Genomic DNA, 16421 nt, shown 5'->3' on the forward strand with positions numbered 1-16421 from the left:
ATTCCATCACACTCCTGACTTGTGCCTTGTAGATGGTGGAAAGGCTTTGGGGAGTCAGGAGGTGACACTCGCCACAGAATTCCCAGCCTCTGGCCTGCTCTTGTTGCCACAGTATTTATATGGCTGGTCCAGTTCAGTTTCTGATCAATGGTAACCCCCAGGATGTTGATAGTGGGGATTCAGCGATGGTAATACCATTGAATGTCAAGGGGAGATGGTCATTGTCTGGCACTTGTGTGGTGCGAATGTTACTTGCCACTTGTTAGCCCAAGTCTGAATGTTGTCCAGGTCTTGCTGCATATGGACACGGACTGCGTCAGTATCTGATGAGTCTCAAATGGTGAACAGTGTGCAATCATCAGCGAACATCCCCACTTCTGACCTTATGGAGCGAAGGTCATTGATGAAACAGCTGAAGATGGTTGGGCCTAGGACACTGCCCTGAGGAACTCCTGCAGTGATGTCATGTGATTGAGATGAATGACCTCCAACAACCACAGCCAACTTCCTTTGTGCTAGGTATGATTCCAACCAATGGAGAGTTTTCCCCTTGATTCCCATTGACTTCAGTTTTGCTAGGGCTCCTTGATGCCACACTTGATCAAATGCTGCCTTGATGTCAAGGGCAGTCACTCTCACCTCACGGGTTCAGCTCTTACCCATGTTCGGACCAAGGCTGTAATGAGGTCAGGAGCTGAGTGGCCCTGGCGGAACCCAAACTGGGCGCGAGTTAGGAGGTTATTGCTGAGTAAGTGCCGCTTCATAGCGCTGTCGACGACACCGTCCATCACTTTGCTGATGATTGAGAGTAGACTGATGGGACGGTAATTGGGCGGGTCAGATTTGTCCTGCACTGGCGTGTGACTCATTGGAGAGCTCTATCAAAGAGCCGGCACAGGCTGAACGGCCACCTCACGTGCTACATCATTTTACGATGCTTGCAAACATTGCAGCTTATCACTAGCGGAATCTCCTTTCTATTCATGCATGAAACTGGTTAAGAAAGAGACAGTTGGACAAAACCACAAATTGCTGCTCACGTAATACTATTACTTCACTTACTGTCGGAATTATTCTAGACACAGGGGTCAAGTTTAAGAATTCAGGCTAGTAGCAATGGGCTTCAGCAACTGCACACATTGGAAACTCATCGGCTGCGCCCCCCCCCCAAATGACCAGAACCATCCATTAGTGCACATTCGGACGAGTTCCTGTCAGAAACCCAGGGCAATTTTATTAAGCGCCTTCTGAAATTTTAAGAAACATGTCGAGTTTTTTTTTAATGGAAAAAGTTGCATTCACATGGCATCGCAGCAGGACATTTTCAGCACCAATGAATTACTTTAAGTGCAGTCACTGTTACATAAGCAAGGTAGTCACCAATTGCACAGTGGCCATTCTTGACTTTATTGCCCTAATCTCAGCTGTTCACACATCCAGTGGCTTAGAACTGTTTAATTTCTCACATTATCCCTCCTATTACCCCATTCCACCCACTTATCAATGGATGTTAAGCACCTGAGGCCTCATTCTAAGCTATTCAGTTCTCTTGTTAGAAAGATGTCCATTTGCAACTCTTTCCAATGCTTGATCCCATCAAAGATCCATTTATCTGCACTCTCCACCTATGCTCACTGATGTGCATTTACAGCAAGTGTGTTTCTGGTCCTTTTACTGGCACAAGTCACAACCCTTTGAGGAGGATACAAAATGCGCAGTTTGATCAGAGAGACTGCACGCACCTTGCCCCAGAGCACCACTGCTTAAAAGAATGTATACTCTGGAAAGTGATTTATTTAATTCAACTTACTTATAGCAGTCACCCAAGTGCAGCAAGGAATTAGGATGAAGTACAGACAGGAAGAGTCCATTCGGTCCGTGCCAGTGTTTAGGCTCCACACAAGCCTCCTCCCACCTTCATCTAACCCCAGCAACATAGCCTTCTATTCCTTTCTCCCTCATGTGTTTATCTAGCTTCCCCTTGAATACATCGACTATTCACTTCAATTACTTCCTGTAGTAGCGAGTTCCACATTCGGAATTCCCTATTGGATTTATTAATGGCCGGTCTTCATTTATGGCCCCTTGTTCGGTTCTCACCCACAAGTGAGTCTTTCCTACATCTACCCTAGCAAGCCCTTGTCACCCCGCAGTCGTCTTTTTTCTAGAGGAAAAAAAAAAGCCCCAGCCTGGTCAATCTTTCTTGATGGGTAAAACCTCTGTTCTGGTATCACTAGTAAATCTTTTTAGCACCTGCTCCAATGCCTCTACATTTTTTTTATTTTTTTTTTATTAAATGAATATGGAGACCAGAAATCTTCACAGAACAGAGTGGGGTCTAAATCAAGGTTCTATACAAGTTTAACAACTGCTGCTTTTCAAATCCATCCCTTTAGAAATGAACTCGTGCTTAGTTTGCTTTTATGGCCTTATTAACCTGCATCACCCCATTTCCCCAGGCATATGTGGCCTCCCACCACCAAAATAGATGACCTGAGAGATTGGGCTTATATTTCACTAGAGTTTAGAAGAATGAGGGGACCTCATTGAAACTTATAAAATTCTAACAGGACTACAGACTAGATGCAGGAAGGATGTTCCTGATGGCAGGGGAGTCCAGAACCAGGGGTCACAGTCTAAGGATAAGGGAGCAAGCTATTTAGGACCGAGGGAGGAATTTCTTCCACAAGTTCACCACTCTGGGTGAATTCTCTACTACAGAAGGCAGTTAAGGCCAATTCATTAAATATATTAAAGAAGAAGGAGTTAGATATATTTAAGGCTAAAGGGATATGGGGAGAAAGCAGGGACAGGGTACTGAATTTGGATGATCAGCCATGATCTCCTTGAATAGTAGAGCAGGCTCGAGGGGCCAAATGGCCTACTCTTGCTCCTATCTATGTACCTTCAGGAGGCTTACTTTAACTCAGTTTCTAAATTAAGGCAGTTGCTAAATTAAGGAAGTTTCAAAGAGTGATAAATTTGAATACTATCCTTCCTGCAAATCAAGTATTCAATTCTATTGCTGATCTAGCCGTTTGAGGAACTTGCTCATTCTTGGCAACATTTAGTGCAAACACTAAACCTTAGCCAAAATAAAAAACCAGAAGGACTGGTTATTTAGGAGCACCTTTCCCTCTGCTCAAAACTCTGCATTCCAGTGGCGGTGTGGCAGCCAATTTGTGCACTGCATCACATTCAATGAGTCTCTTTGCACTTTTGCAAAGAACAGAAAACGCTGGAGAAACTCAGTAGGCCAGGGCAGCATCCGGGGGGGGGGGGGGGGTGGAAAAAAAAAAAGGTAACATTTCAGGTTGATGACCCTTTGTCAGAACTGGAAAAAAAAAAACAGGAAAAGGAATAGATTGTGAAGCAAGTTAGGGGCTGGGAAAGGGGGGGGGGGGGGGGGGGGGGGGGGGGGGGGGGAGAAAATACAAACAAAAAAGGGAAGGTCAGTGATAGGATAGAAAGCAGGAGAGATTGAGAGACGGAGATAGTTTCCTGTACCACCACCTTGCCTTTGGTTTATCCGGAGGTTGTATGTCCAGAAACCTCAATCTACCAGAAATCAGGAGCCGTTTGTTTTTTTTCTTCTCGTGGCTGTGTCAACAGTCGGGCTCTGGAAAGTCTCTGAAGCTGTTGCTAAGCTAGAGACGCTTCTAAAAAAAGGTACAGCCGACTGTTTAGAAGCTGTTGCTAAGCAAGTGTTTGTTGTCAGATACAGAGCTGCAAATCTCCGTATGCTTCAACATTAACATTGGTGTCTGGCAGTTTTGATAGATCGGCAACAGCTCGGTCCCGTCGGTGCCGGATATCAAAGTTTCCTGTAATAGGACAGGTTAAGGAACAAAGGATGGCTCTGGATGAAGTGTGAATTGCGCTGGCAGAATGAAAGACAGCCACCCTGTGGGAGGGAAGAAAAAGGCCAAACAAAAAGTGGATTAAAAAAAATGTAAGAAATTCATTGCATGTTTTCAATGGTCTTGGTTAAAGGATGACTATTAACCAAGAAGAACAGCACCAATGACAACTTGCATTTTATATAGTATCTTTAACAGAAAACCATCAAGGTCGGGCATCAGAAATAAACAGACACCGAGCCAAAAGGAGAAGATTTGGAGGGGTGACCACAAGCTTGGTCAAGAAGTGAGTTGTAAAAAAAAAGTGCATGAGGTGGCGGCTTATAGTACATATGGGTGGGACCTAAACAGCTGAAGGCACATTTGCCAATGATAGAGCAAAGGGAAGGAGGATGAATGAAAAGGTTGGAGGAACAGCTGTAGAGCATCAAAGAGAAGGGCCATGAAATCCAGAGAACAAGAATTTTAAATTGAAGGTGTTGGATGACCAATATAGGCGAGCAAGGACAGGGGCAATAAGGGAGGAGGACAATACAGGCAGTAGAGTTGAGCGTGCTGAAGTCGAGGATGGCAGATGGGAAATCAGCTAGATGGTCTCAAGCTTATAGTGACAAAGTCATCCATGGGCTCCTTGTAACAAGACCACTATAGAACAGTTAAGTGCAGCTTACCTTACTCACCAAGCAGCAAAGGCCAAGTCAGGCACAACTGCATTACCAGTACTACTTGTGGCTACTTCAACTAATGCGAGGAGGTTTGAGAACAACTTGCATTTACAGAGTGGTCCTCTTGTGCAGGAGAAGCCCAATGCCTCACAATAAGAAGGGATACAATGGGCAATAAGGGTGTGAGAAAGATACATGCTTTGACTATCAGGTTCAATCAGGGAATCATTATCTTCACTGCACCCCTCTCCAAAATGTGAAAATGTCATGTACTATGGTCTCAACAGTAAACCTATCCAAATTAAAACAGCAAATGAAGGGGGGAAACCAGAAATGCAACTCCTAGGTTTTATCTCCATGCTGGAAGTCCATTAGATAGCCATGGAAGGATGCAGAAGAGATTTATGAGGAGCTCTGGATGAGAAGCTTTAGCTTTTCTAGTCTCTTCCCCCATAACTAGAGCCCTTTATAGCACAGAAAGGTCACAATGAGAGCAAAGAGGCTTTCAAAATTATGATGGGGTTTTTGACAAGGAAAACAGGGAAATTATTTCTACTTGTCAGAGTGACAGTAAAGAGGACATCAAACTGAAGAGGGAGGTAAATAGAATTAATTTTGAAGAGAATTAGAACATGGTATACCCTACCAGAAACCCAGGGGGAGTGGGGGTTTTGGGGGGGGGGGGGGAAAGAAAGAGAAGGGTAGAGAAAGGAAAATCAGAATCAAGAGTTCTTGGGAAAGGAAGGTCCATAAAATGTTTGAAAAAAATTGAGGGTATAGGAAAGGGGATTAAGTGGACAGCTCAGCCAACAAGGGTGCAATGGGTAGAATGGTCTCCTGTGCTAGACAGAATGTGATTCCATGAGCTGAATCTGTACATCAGCAGCCAATGAATGTTCTCCGGTACCAACAGCAGACCCACTGCAGGCTAGTGTGTATGGTATAGTGTAACTTGCATGCCATTAAAATAGTGGGTTATTTAAAAATATTTAAATCCATCATGGAGCAAATATGGTTTATTAAAGTTAAGGCTATTGTTAAATGATGCCATTCCCTGCAATCTAGTTTTCCCCCTTTGATTCTCATTTTAAACTAGGACATGTTCCAGCTAATTGCAACAAGCCACTACAAATATAGCTAACACCAAGTCAACAGCTACTATTGAGCACACAATAGTGTCTTTGCTCCTAGACTCCAGAAAGACAGACATTTTCTAAGTACTAGCTGAACATGGAGATTTGCATATGAAGCAACTTGGGACACACTTCGGCTTTAAAAAAAGTGCTATAAAAATGCAGGGTGTTGAACACTAGACTCTGCTTAATGCAGCTTTTTTTTTGTTCCATCGAATGTTGAACTTGTACAGGGTAGGTGGTAAGAATGTGATTCAGACAGAGACTGTGCACGTGTGGGAAGAAAAATACAAAGTGACTAGAAAGTTTCAAAAGTTCACTTTTTTTATTAAAAAACCTTACAAAAATATTTGACCTACTGAAAACTAACCTCACCACAGGCCCATTTATACATAAAGATACCAAGCATTCTGGTATTTTTTTTTTAAACTAATTCTTCAAGCAAATTTTAAACCACGGTCAGCAGTTTAACACATTAAATTGGTGCCGATAGTACAACTGGTCAATGTTGGACAACTTCCAATCGTAAACACAAAGCAACTCAACTGCACTGGTCAAGTTAGTGACCAAAAAGCATTACATTTAAATCGTGCTCATATACCCGAAAAACTCACAAAACAAGCCATCATGACAGAAATGTTCTAAAATGAGAATGTATATGCAGAAGCCCAGTACAACGACCATTACAAGCAGTCACACCCAGTTGCAAATACCAACCTACATTGGAATGGAACGGTGCATCATTACCACAGCGTTTCTAAAGCCAATGTGTTACTGGAGGAAAGCATGAATTATATAATTGCATGTATACCGAAGTTTCTAATAGCCATTAGCTGGAGGTTTGAAATGCCATCTTGCTAAAGCCGAGGCCCATGATCTCATTGTTGGCCCGAATGATGATAGCAGTTGGAGCCTAGTGCCATTTTGCTCAGGATTTTTTTTTACAGTTGAGTCAGCGGACCAGTTTAAGAGGATTTGCCATTTCAGGAAATGCTTGCGACACATTTACCAGAAGCTAAACTCAGTTCAAACTTGCAATCCTGGCTGCCTGTTCAACAGGAAGCTCTCAAATGGGCATTGGATGGCATCCAGGGAAAAAAAATACACACCCCCCCACCCCCCACAGCTCAGTACAAGATTTCATTCACTTTTTTTTTTGGAAGAGTCTTGTTTTCAGGTACAAGTGGTCAGAACAAGTGATTCACCAACATACCCCTGGATCTTTTCAAATTTGTGCATTATAAAACACTTTTAAAATATTTAAATTTAAAAAAAAAGTTGCGAATGTGATTTAATGTGAGCCAAACGTACACATCTACTTTTGCCACCATTTGTCAGTATTGGTCACTCCCAGCTCAAATGGCAGGTTAATTTTCCAATGGTGCTTTAATTTCCAAAAGCTACTCCCTACACTGGTGTAGTGAATATACGACCATAGTGATAAATAAAGGGCAGTGTCCAAATGTGAGCCAATAGCCAAGAACTTGGATTGAAAACCGGTGGGACTCAATCCACAAGAGAGCACGGACAATGCACCAAGTCATTAAGTCCTCTTTCACACCTTCAAGCCCTTAATTCCAACAAATAAACTCAAGTGCAGTGCAAAAGCATACATTTTTGAAAAGCATATACAGGAAAAATAAAACAAGTGCAAAGACCAGTAAATCCTCACTGTCCTAATTAGTTATATTTTGGGACGTGAATCTGCACAAGATATAGTTGGTCACAAAGAGTTAACAAAAAGTTGGTGGACATGATTATAACTACACAGAAAATTCTTCAGTGGATTTAGTTTCCAACCACAACAATCTGGAATGTGACACTTCATTCAGTTTGCAATTGTATGTAACCTGAATAGTGCATCTGATGCAAAGCAGCCGTTTCTCCGCAGCACCTTCAGGTATTACAGCAGAGAGTTTGGCATTAGAAACAGGCACCCCAAGGTGAGCAGCTGCCTATACATCACTTCCATCAGCTATGTACAAATGGCAGTATCCCTTTTTCACCAAGCCAGGTAGAACCACCTCAGGAGAGAACATTGACCAAAGCCCACCCAGGCAAAAGCCATTAACTGCACATGCCCCATTACTAATTACAGCCACCATTTTGACATTTGTCCACACTGGAGTAGGTTCTATCTACTGGGTGCTGGTGATGAGATGCACACACTAATCTGGAAACAAGATCACCAAGGAGAAAGCAATCATTTCCCAACTGATTATTTTGCTGCAATAACCAACGATCCCAAATCCTAACTTTGACTGGCCTGCATCTCATTGCTAAAACAAGGTCAATGGCAACCATTTGAAAAGGGATACTGTAACTAGTAATTATATAATTAATAAATGAAGGACCAAGAAAGCCTTGTATGACTGAGAGTCTGAACACAAAGGGCCAAATGTCACCAGCAAGGATAGAAACATGAATACCAAGAAATTTGGGAATAGCTTGACCTTCCCACTGAACCTAGTTCATCACAAATACTCCTGTCAAGGTGATAGCAAAACCAAGTTAGGATCAATTACATCTTCACTTCTCCTGATCATCTTGGCTGGAATCATCATGACTCAAAGGAATAATTGACATATGCTTCATGGAGTCTGTAACTTTCCCGATTTACCTGTTTAAACAAAAACATAACATGACCACTAGGCAGTGTCCTTCTCACTAAAAAAAATTAGAACGCAGTACTGAATTTGAAAAAAAATTGTATCTCAGTCTCCATCAGTCACAGCCAAGTATCTGTAGTCTACTCAAACTAGAAGTTAATGCACATACTACCACCACCACCTCCGAAAAGAGCCACACGGTTTTCAAAAGGTTTGGTAAAACCATATCCTGAGTTTAATTTCATACAATTAAAGTGGGTGAAAACCTGGCAAGAGGATTAGCCCAGATCACCAAATTATCCAGAACCCCATTAGACAACTAGGGAAGCTGCTCAGATGTACATCTCCCCATAGGCAGAACTGAACAAAGCAAATAATCCTTGATCTCAAGATGGAGTCTGCATCCTTCATAGGGATTGAAAAGGTGGTGTGGTGAACTAGTTCTTGCTCCTCCACTCAATTATGCAGTTATTAATTGAATTTCTCAATTAATTTTAATGAGTCAGTGTACTGGTTGTTTGAGGAGGTCAAAAAGAGGGGAGTCATAACATCTTTAGAATCACCAAGGGTTTTGGTTTCAACAAAAATTTGCATTTAGGAAACAGGAAAACCTGGAGAAGAATACAAAGGACAAGCAGTGTGTACCATCTACAAGATGCACTGCAGCAACTCGCCAAGGCTTCTTCGGCAGCACCTCCCAAACCCACGACCTCTTCCACCTAGAAGGACAAGGGCAGCAGGCGCATGGGAACACCACCACCTCCAAGTTACATTTTTTCCTCACATGGCAGCTGTTGATTCTGCCATTGCCATTTACACTTCATCTAGACTCATCTGTTTCTTAACTTGTCCCATTGCCATCTCCTTTTGCCTTGCACCATCATCCCTTGTCTCAATCTCTCCTGCCTTCCATCCTATCAGACCTTCCCTCCCTTTCCCTGCCCTTGCTTAAAAACCAATTACATCAACTTTTTCCAGTTCTGAAGGGTCATCGACCTGAAACGTCAACTCTTTCTCTACAGATGCTGCCTGACCGGAGTATTTCCAGCATTGTTTTTATTTCTCACACCATCCTGACTTGGAAGTATATCGCAGAGCCTTCATCGTCACTGGGTCAAAAATCCTGGAACGCCCTACCCAACAGCTCTGTGGGAGTAACATCACCACATACTGCAGAGGTTCAAGGCGGCAGCTCACCACCACCTTAGAGAGCCATTAGGGATGGGCAATAAATGCTGGCCTTGACAGGCACCCACATACCGTGAACAAATGAGGAAAAAAAGTGGGGAATTCCAGGATATTGACCTGGTGAAACAGCAGAGACATGTCTAGGTCAGAGTGCAATGGGGTGGGGAGGGGGAAAAAAAAAAAGTTAAGGTTGATGGTCATCACAATACTGCTGTGCATCCTTGGTGGTCGAGGTCACAATGAGGGGAGATCCTAGCAAAAAGTAAATTGGCAATTGATGCAGTGTGCCTAGTAGACAGTACATACTGCAGCCATGAGCCAGAGTGTGGGTGGATATGGATTGCAACAGCGATGTGCCAATTTTAAGCCAACTGCTCAGCCCAATAATGAGCATTGCATCATACCAGAGAGAGAGAGAGAGAGAGAGAGAGAGAGAGAGAGAGAGAGAGCTTAGTAATGCTTCTAAATTCCAGGTGCCATCCAGAGTTTATATTTCCCACCCCAACCCCAAATACTTCCCCCCCCCCGGTTCACTTGCAAGCAGAAATATCTTCATTTTTTTAATGCAGTACCTAAGGAATTACTAAATTCCTTTTGTAATGAGCCGACATCTAGTGGCAGATAGTGATTACAGCCTGTGATACAGCTACACAGGCCACACATCTTTCCACAAAAGCAAAATAGGCCTTTTAAAAAATGTCAAAAAATTCATTAATGGTCAATCTTGGTCTGAGCACCATCAGCAACTCTATACACCTGCAAGTTAAGCACTGCCAGCATTTAACAATTTACTAGGAGCCAGAGCAGAAAAAGTTAAAAGCTCATTCCAAACCATCCTGGATGAAGTTTTCCTCTGCAGACAGTTAGCAAACTGGGTTGTTGTGGGCCCCACACATTCCAGTTAAAGCATGTCACTGGGCCCAGCTTCCAGTCCGACTAAGGTTATGCACTATACTGTGGTCATGCAACTAGGACAATGTACAGGGGGTGCACCAAATTACAACAGCAACCTGTGCCAGTGGAGCAGAATAGATTTGAGAAGTTGCACACTATGAAGAAATGTGAAAGAGGCCCCATCTGGTGGATGTAAATGATCCCATGGCACTATTGCAAAGAGCAGGGAGCTCTCCCTTGAGTCCTGGCCAATGTTGCTACCCCAACCAACTTCACTATAAACAGATGATCTAGTCATTTATGGGATTTGCTGTGCATGTAAATTGGCAACTTATGTTTCTCTATATTATAGCACTGACTTCAGCCATTGAAGCACTTTGGGACAGCCAGAGGCTGTCTGTAAAAAAAGGGGTCCCATAAATGCAAATCTCATTTTGGCTTCAGGCTTCAAAACAGAATAAAGTGGAGTGTGTCCCTCAGCCATGTTCAGTTCATTTCCACTAGTCATTAGGCAAAATGTACATTAAAAAAGTGCAATTACAAAATGTACTGTTGAAAAAAGTGCAATTAGAGTAGCTTAACAATTCAAAAAATTGAGTCTTCAGGGTAGTTTTCTGCAAAAATATAATTCTAGAACCAACAAGGGAGCAGGCCAGATTAGATTTAGTAATGGTGATGAGCCAGATTTAGTCAACAGGCCTTTCAGGAGTGAAGTTAGGAAACACTTCTACACAAAGGGTGGCAGAAGTTTGGAACACTTCTGCAAACTGCAATTGATGTTGGGGGTCAATTGTTCATTTTAAATTGGAGATGGATAGATTGGTGTTAACCGAAAGGTATTCAGGGATGTGGCAACGGTCTCATTCAGATCATGGCTGATCTGAATGAATGGTGGAACAGGGGAGGGGGAACATAGGCCAGAGGGGCTAAATGGCCTACTCCTGTTCTTCCAATGGTTGTCAAATGGAGTTTAAAAAAAAACAAATACACAAACTGCACCTCTTGCCCCAAATGGGGAAACCCAGATTAGTTTGAGATTTTAATGACTTCTAGATCATTTATATGGCTCCTTTCAGGTAGCAAGTGTGCATAATTGATCGACAGTCAGAAATAGTGAGGAGAGAAATGGAGGCGGCTGAAGGCAAATCCTAATTTTGGGGGGGGGGGGGGGGGGGTGGGTGGGAAAAAAAAAAAAAAAGAGACAAGGTGAAGAGAAAATTTAATGCGATACAGAACAAAAAAAATGAAACTGCAGAGGCTTTAAATCTGAAAATTGAAAAAAAACTCGGTGGTCAGGCAGTATCTGTGCAAAAAAGTCAACATCTCCGACATCTTCAGGAAAGAGCTAAAGGCTTGAAACTGTCACAAGGCCAGAGGCTGCCTGGCCTGCTGAGTATTTCCAGGGTTGTCTCAGCCAAACAAAAGCAATGGTTACATAGCAAGACTGCGACTCATTAATTAGGTTTGTAGGTGATTATTTTACTTTAATGCTGGGTGGAGTGTAAGAATTTTTAAAAGCTCACCTCTGGCAGTGGTATGTGGACACTTGCGTTCTCATGCTCGACATCCCATGCTTCGAACGTGAAGCTTTTCTGGCATGCAGCACAGAACCTGTATTTCCAGCACTAAACCCAAGACAAGAAGTCACATCAATATTTTATATCAACACCACACAACCTGTTTTTCAAACCAGCCCTTAAATAAACAGATACCTGCAAGACTACATTTAATGCTGATCGCTGCATTCAAATCGAACCCATTATTTCTGGACACAAGTTACACCTCCCTCTTTTAGGGAGGGAAGCCCCACACACACAAACAAAGCCATTTAGAAGTGTGAACTCAACTCTTCATTCAACCTCTTAAATTTGATCAGGATCTATTGGGAATCGACAGTTATAAAAGGTGGTCCTTCATGAGGGCATGGCACTGAAGGAAGCTTCATACCAAAAAAAAATCCCTCATGTCCCCCTCCAGCAACCCAAATAGGTTACTGTGCCACTCATTCCCTTCCATCTTCCAGGGTACAGGAAACTTTTAAAAATCCAGCGCGGACAGGACCGACGTGGTGCCGGTTCATCAAAAATTCCAGATAACCGAACGCTATAGTAAAAGATACGGAGCGGAGAGCTCCATATAAAGCAACAAACCCTGTTGCTTAGCAACAAGTTCAGAACAATGGCCACAAGTTGCAAGCGTCTCTAGCTTAGCAACAGCTGCAGCCACACCCTTGCACAGCAACAGATGGAGGAACGCAAGTCAATATGAAGTAAAACCTTCCTGAATTTTGCCAGTTAACCGAGATTTCCGGTTATTTAGGTGCCGGTAAATCGAAAGCTTCCTGTACATGATTTTCTAGCAGCAGTCACTGGGTCAGTACAATCTGCTAATGGTTTGCTTATTTACCAACAGAAAATTAAGTCTTTTGCTGCTCTTTAACCAGAACGGTTAAGGAAATTTGGGCTTGATTATTGCCAAGCAATGGAATGGCGTTATTGTACAAAAGACATTTCCTTGTTGATTAGCCCGAGGAAAGAGAAGGGGACAATCAAATCCTGAAAAGGTGGTAGAGGGAAAAACCCTCACATTTTAACAAGTACTTGGTCTGCAGCCTTGTAGGTTCTGACACCGAGTTGGAAAGTGGGATTAGGCTGGATAGCTCTTGCTTGGCCTCCTTCTGGGTTGTCAATTTCTATGATTAACCCAACCAGCAGTAAAGCCGGATTCTTGTGCCCGTCCTACAGTTAACTTGGCCCAGAGCTGCGGTGTACACAACCTTGGCATATTTACAGCAGGGCTGGACTACTTAATCACGTACATTCCAATCAACCCAATATTCCCACTTCCAGGGAGAAATGAAAAAAGTTCAACCTGCTTTTAGTAGGGATTGATTGTATACTTGGTATGGTGGGCAGCACCGACAAGATTCAACACACCCAATACTGCCCACGCATGTAGAGATTGTGGAAAACCAGGTGTGCCAAATTGAACACATGGCTGCAGTCAGGATGAACAACTGTAGCCTTAGCAGTAAAAACACAGGATATTGAAATCCATAAAAATTTAGTATTTAGCAACACTTGAACAGATCAAAAGATCCTCGTTTTTTTTTTTTTTTTTAAAATAAGTCACAGCGTTGGGTCCTGCACAAGTGAATGCCACACAGCATGGAACTCAATGTGACTTCACTCTCACTCACAAGAAAAGCCAGCACTGGGACAGCGATGACCGCCAGGCCACACAGCAGGATGATTGCGATCCCAAATCCCGGGAAATGAATGCGTTCATATGGCCGGTCTAGTCTTGCAGCTGAAAAATAAATTTTAGATATTCATAGCCATGCTTTCTTATTTTTGACAAGATACAAATAAAACTGGCTGGCAGGTTGGAGACTCAGTTATTACATTTACGTTGAAGCTAATTGATGGGGACAACTAATGAACTTCAATATAGACAACTGATAAGTATGAGGCAGCACACTTCTTGGAAATCAGTGTCTAAATGGTGCAGATACACAAATCACAAAGTAGTGACACTGGTTAATAAGGTCATTACAACAGTGACTCCACTTAAAAAGGTACTCCATTGGCTGTAAAGTGCTGCGAGATGTCCAGTGGTGGTAAAAGGCGCTACATAAATGCAAGACTTTCTTTTCTTTCATAAAAGGAAACAAAACACTGGGGGTTCATTTTTTTTTTTTTTTTAAATAAGAGGGATAGAATTGAAAAGCAGAGAAGCTATGCTGAACTTGTATCGAACCTTGGTTAGACCAGAAGTACTGAACAGTTCTGGTCTGCATATTATAAGAGTGAGGCACTGGAGAAGGTGTAAAAAAAAAAATTTTATTTTATTTTTTAAAATTTTATTACTTAACTAGAATGAACAGGTTATACCCATCAGGATTGAGGAGGCCGAGGCTCTCTAGCGATGGCCTGAGTGAAAGGGTCAGAGAAAACATTTCCACTTGTGGGCAAGACCAGAACTAGGGGCCATAAATAAAAGATAGTCATGAATAAATCCAATCAGGAATTCAGGAGAAACTTCTTTGCCCAGAGAGTGGAACTCGCTGCCACAGTACAGATACATTTAAGGGAAAGCTGGATAAACACAGGAGGGAGGAGAAGGGAATGGAAGGATGTGTTTTTGGGGCGAGAGGAGGGGCAGGAGGAGACTCGTGGGGAGTATAAACACAGCATGGGACCAGTTGGGCTGAAGGGCCAGTTTGTGCTGTAATACTTTGTAGCCCTTTGGTAAAGGCACTGCATCAATGGAGCCCCACACTATTGGGATTATCTAAACATGGGATGATCTGTGCTAGTCAAAGAAACACAGCAGCAGCAGGGGCAGAGAATCAAACAGCAGCTCGGAGGACACTTACTACAAATTAGATAAAAACCATTTTTTTTTATTCCACCTACACAAATCTCCTGTTTTAATTAGAACAGGTTGGATCAGGTCAATGCATGTAGGCATGATGAAAGAGAATCAACTTCTGGCAGGGAAGACAGCAGCACACTCAAGTGGCCATTTGGCCCATCGTGCCAGCTCATTGAAAGAGCGATCCAATTAGTTCCACTCTTTCCTCATAACCGTGCAAATTTTCCCTTCAAGTACATTTCCAATTCCCTTTTTAAAAAAACGTATTAATCAGTTTCCAGGCAGTACATTCCAAATTTGGCAGATGGAGTATATGTGGGAAAATGTGAGGTTATCCACTTTGGAAGAATGAAAAAGCAAATATTTTTTTATTTTATTTATTTATTTATTTTTTAAGTGGAGTGAGCTTGCAAAATGCTGCAGTAGAGGAATCTGGGGGTCCTTGTACATGAAACACAAAAAGTTAGCATGCAGGTACAGCAAGTAATTAGGAAGGCTAATGGAATGTTGGAAGTCACACCAGGTTATAGTCCAACAGCTTTATTTGAAATCTCAAGCTTGGAGTGCTGCTCCTTCATCAGGTGAAGTGAAGAGATGCATAGAGGCACAGTGCATATAGGCACAGCATATATAGTCAGAGAACACCGTCATCTGGCAGTGTTCTGACTATATATGCTGTGCCTATATGCATCTCTTCACTTCATGAAGGAGCAGCGTGATTTCAAATAAAGCTGTTGGACTATAACCTGGTGTTATGTGACTTCTCACATTTGTCCACCCCAGTCCAACACCAGCATCTCCACATAATGGAATGTTGGCCTTTATTGCAAGGGGGATGGAGTATAAAAGGAGGGAAGTTTTGATGCAACTTTATAGGGCACTGGTGAGACCGCACCTGGAGTACTGCGTACAGTTGTGGTATCTATATTTAAAGGAAGGATATACTTGCATTAGAGGCAGTGCAGAGAAGGTTCAGGAGGTTGATTCTTGGGATGAAGGGGTTGATGTATGAAGAAAGGTTGAGCCTATACTCATTGGCGTTTAGATGAGGGGATCTTATTGAAACACAAGATTCTGAGGGGGATTGACAGGGTGGATGCCGAGGAGGTGGTTTCCCCTCGTGGGGGAATCTAGAACTAGGGGGGCATAGTCTCAGAATAAAAAAGGAGTTGCCCATTTAAGACAGAATTTCTTAGAGGGTTGCAAATCTTTGGAATTCTCTACCCCAGAGAGCTGTGGAGGTGGAGTCATTGAATATATTCAAGGCGGAGACTGACAGACATTTGAACTGCAGGGGAGTCGAGGGGTATGGGGAGAGAGCAGGAAAGTGGTCTTGAGGCCAAGATTGGATCAGCCATGATCTTATTGAATGACAGAGCAGGCTCGAGGGGCCGATTGGCCTGCTTCTGTTTATGTTCTTATTGCAACTGCGTAACAAATTCTCATCCCCCTCTTTTGCCAATGACCCTAAATGTGCAGCCTCTGGGCACCAAAGCTCCAGTGGAAACAGTTTCTCATTTACTCTGAAAACCCTTCATAATTGTGATTATTAAATTTCCCCTCAACGTTTCCTGTCGAGATCATTCTCTGCCACTCCAAACTAGTTAAAAGAAATTTAAAGCACCTCAATCACCATGAGCAGATTCATTTAAATGCTGATGTTAAATACATTAAAACAACAGGTTCTCTCATTGG

At 42.7% G+C, this 16421-nt stretch overlaps 1 protein-coding gene across 3 annotated transcripts in view; it reads right to left on the bottom strand.

Annotated features, from left to right (window-relative positions):
• Positions 1–5964: 5964 nt before the first annotated feature.
• Positions 5965–16421, bottom strand: part of LOC147097332 (uncharacterized) — a 47909-nt gene continuing 37452 nt past the window's right edge. For all 3 annotated transcript variants that reach the window (XM_085972213.1, XM_085972212.1, XM_085972211.1), the window contains exons 12-14: positions 13549–13658; positions 11873–11974; positions 5965–8278 (exon numbers count right to left, since the gene is read on the bottom strand). In XM_085972213.1, coding sequence (XP_085828339.1) covers positions 8219–8278; positions 11873–11974; positions 13549–13658 — 272 coding nt within the window. In that variant the 3' untranslated portion in view covers positions 5965–8218. The remainder of the gene's footprint in view (positions 8279–11872; positions 11975–13548; positions 13659–16421) is intronic.

The sequence above is a fragment of the Somniosus microcephalus genome, chromosome 32, assembly GCF_052327205.1.
Source record: "Somniosus microcephalus isolate GS21.2 chromosome 32, FLI_Smic_1.0, whole genome shotgun sequence".
Taxonomy (NCBI): Eukaryota; Metazoa; Chordata; class Chondrichthyes; order Squaliformes; family Somniosidae; genus Somniosus; species Somniosus microcephalus.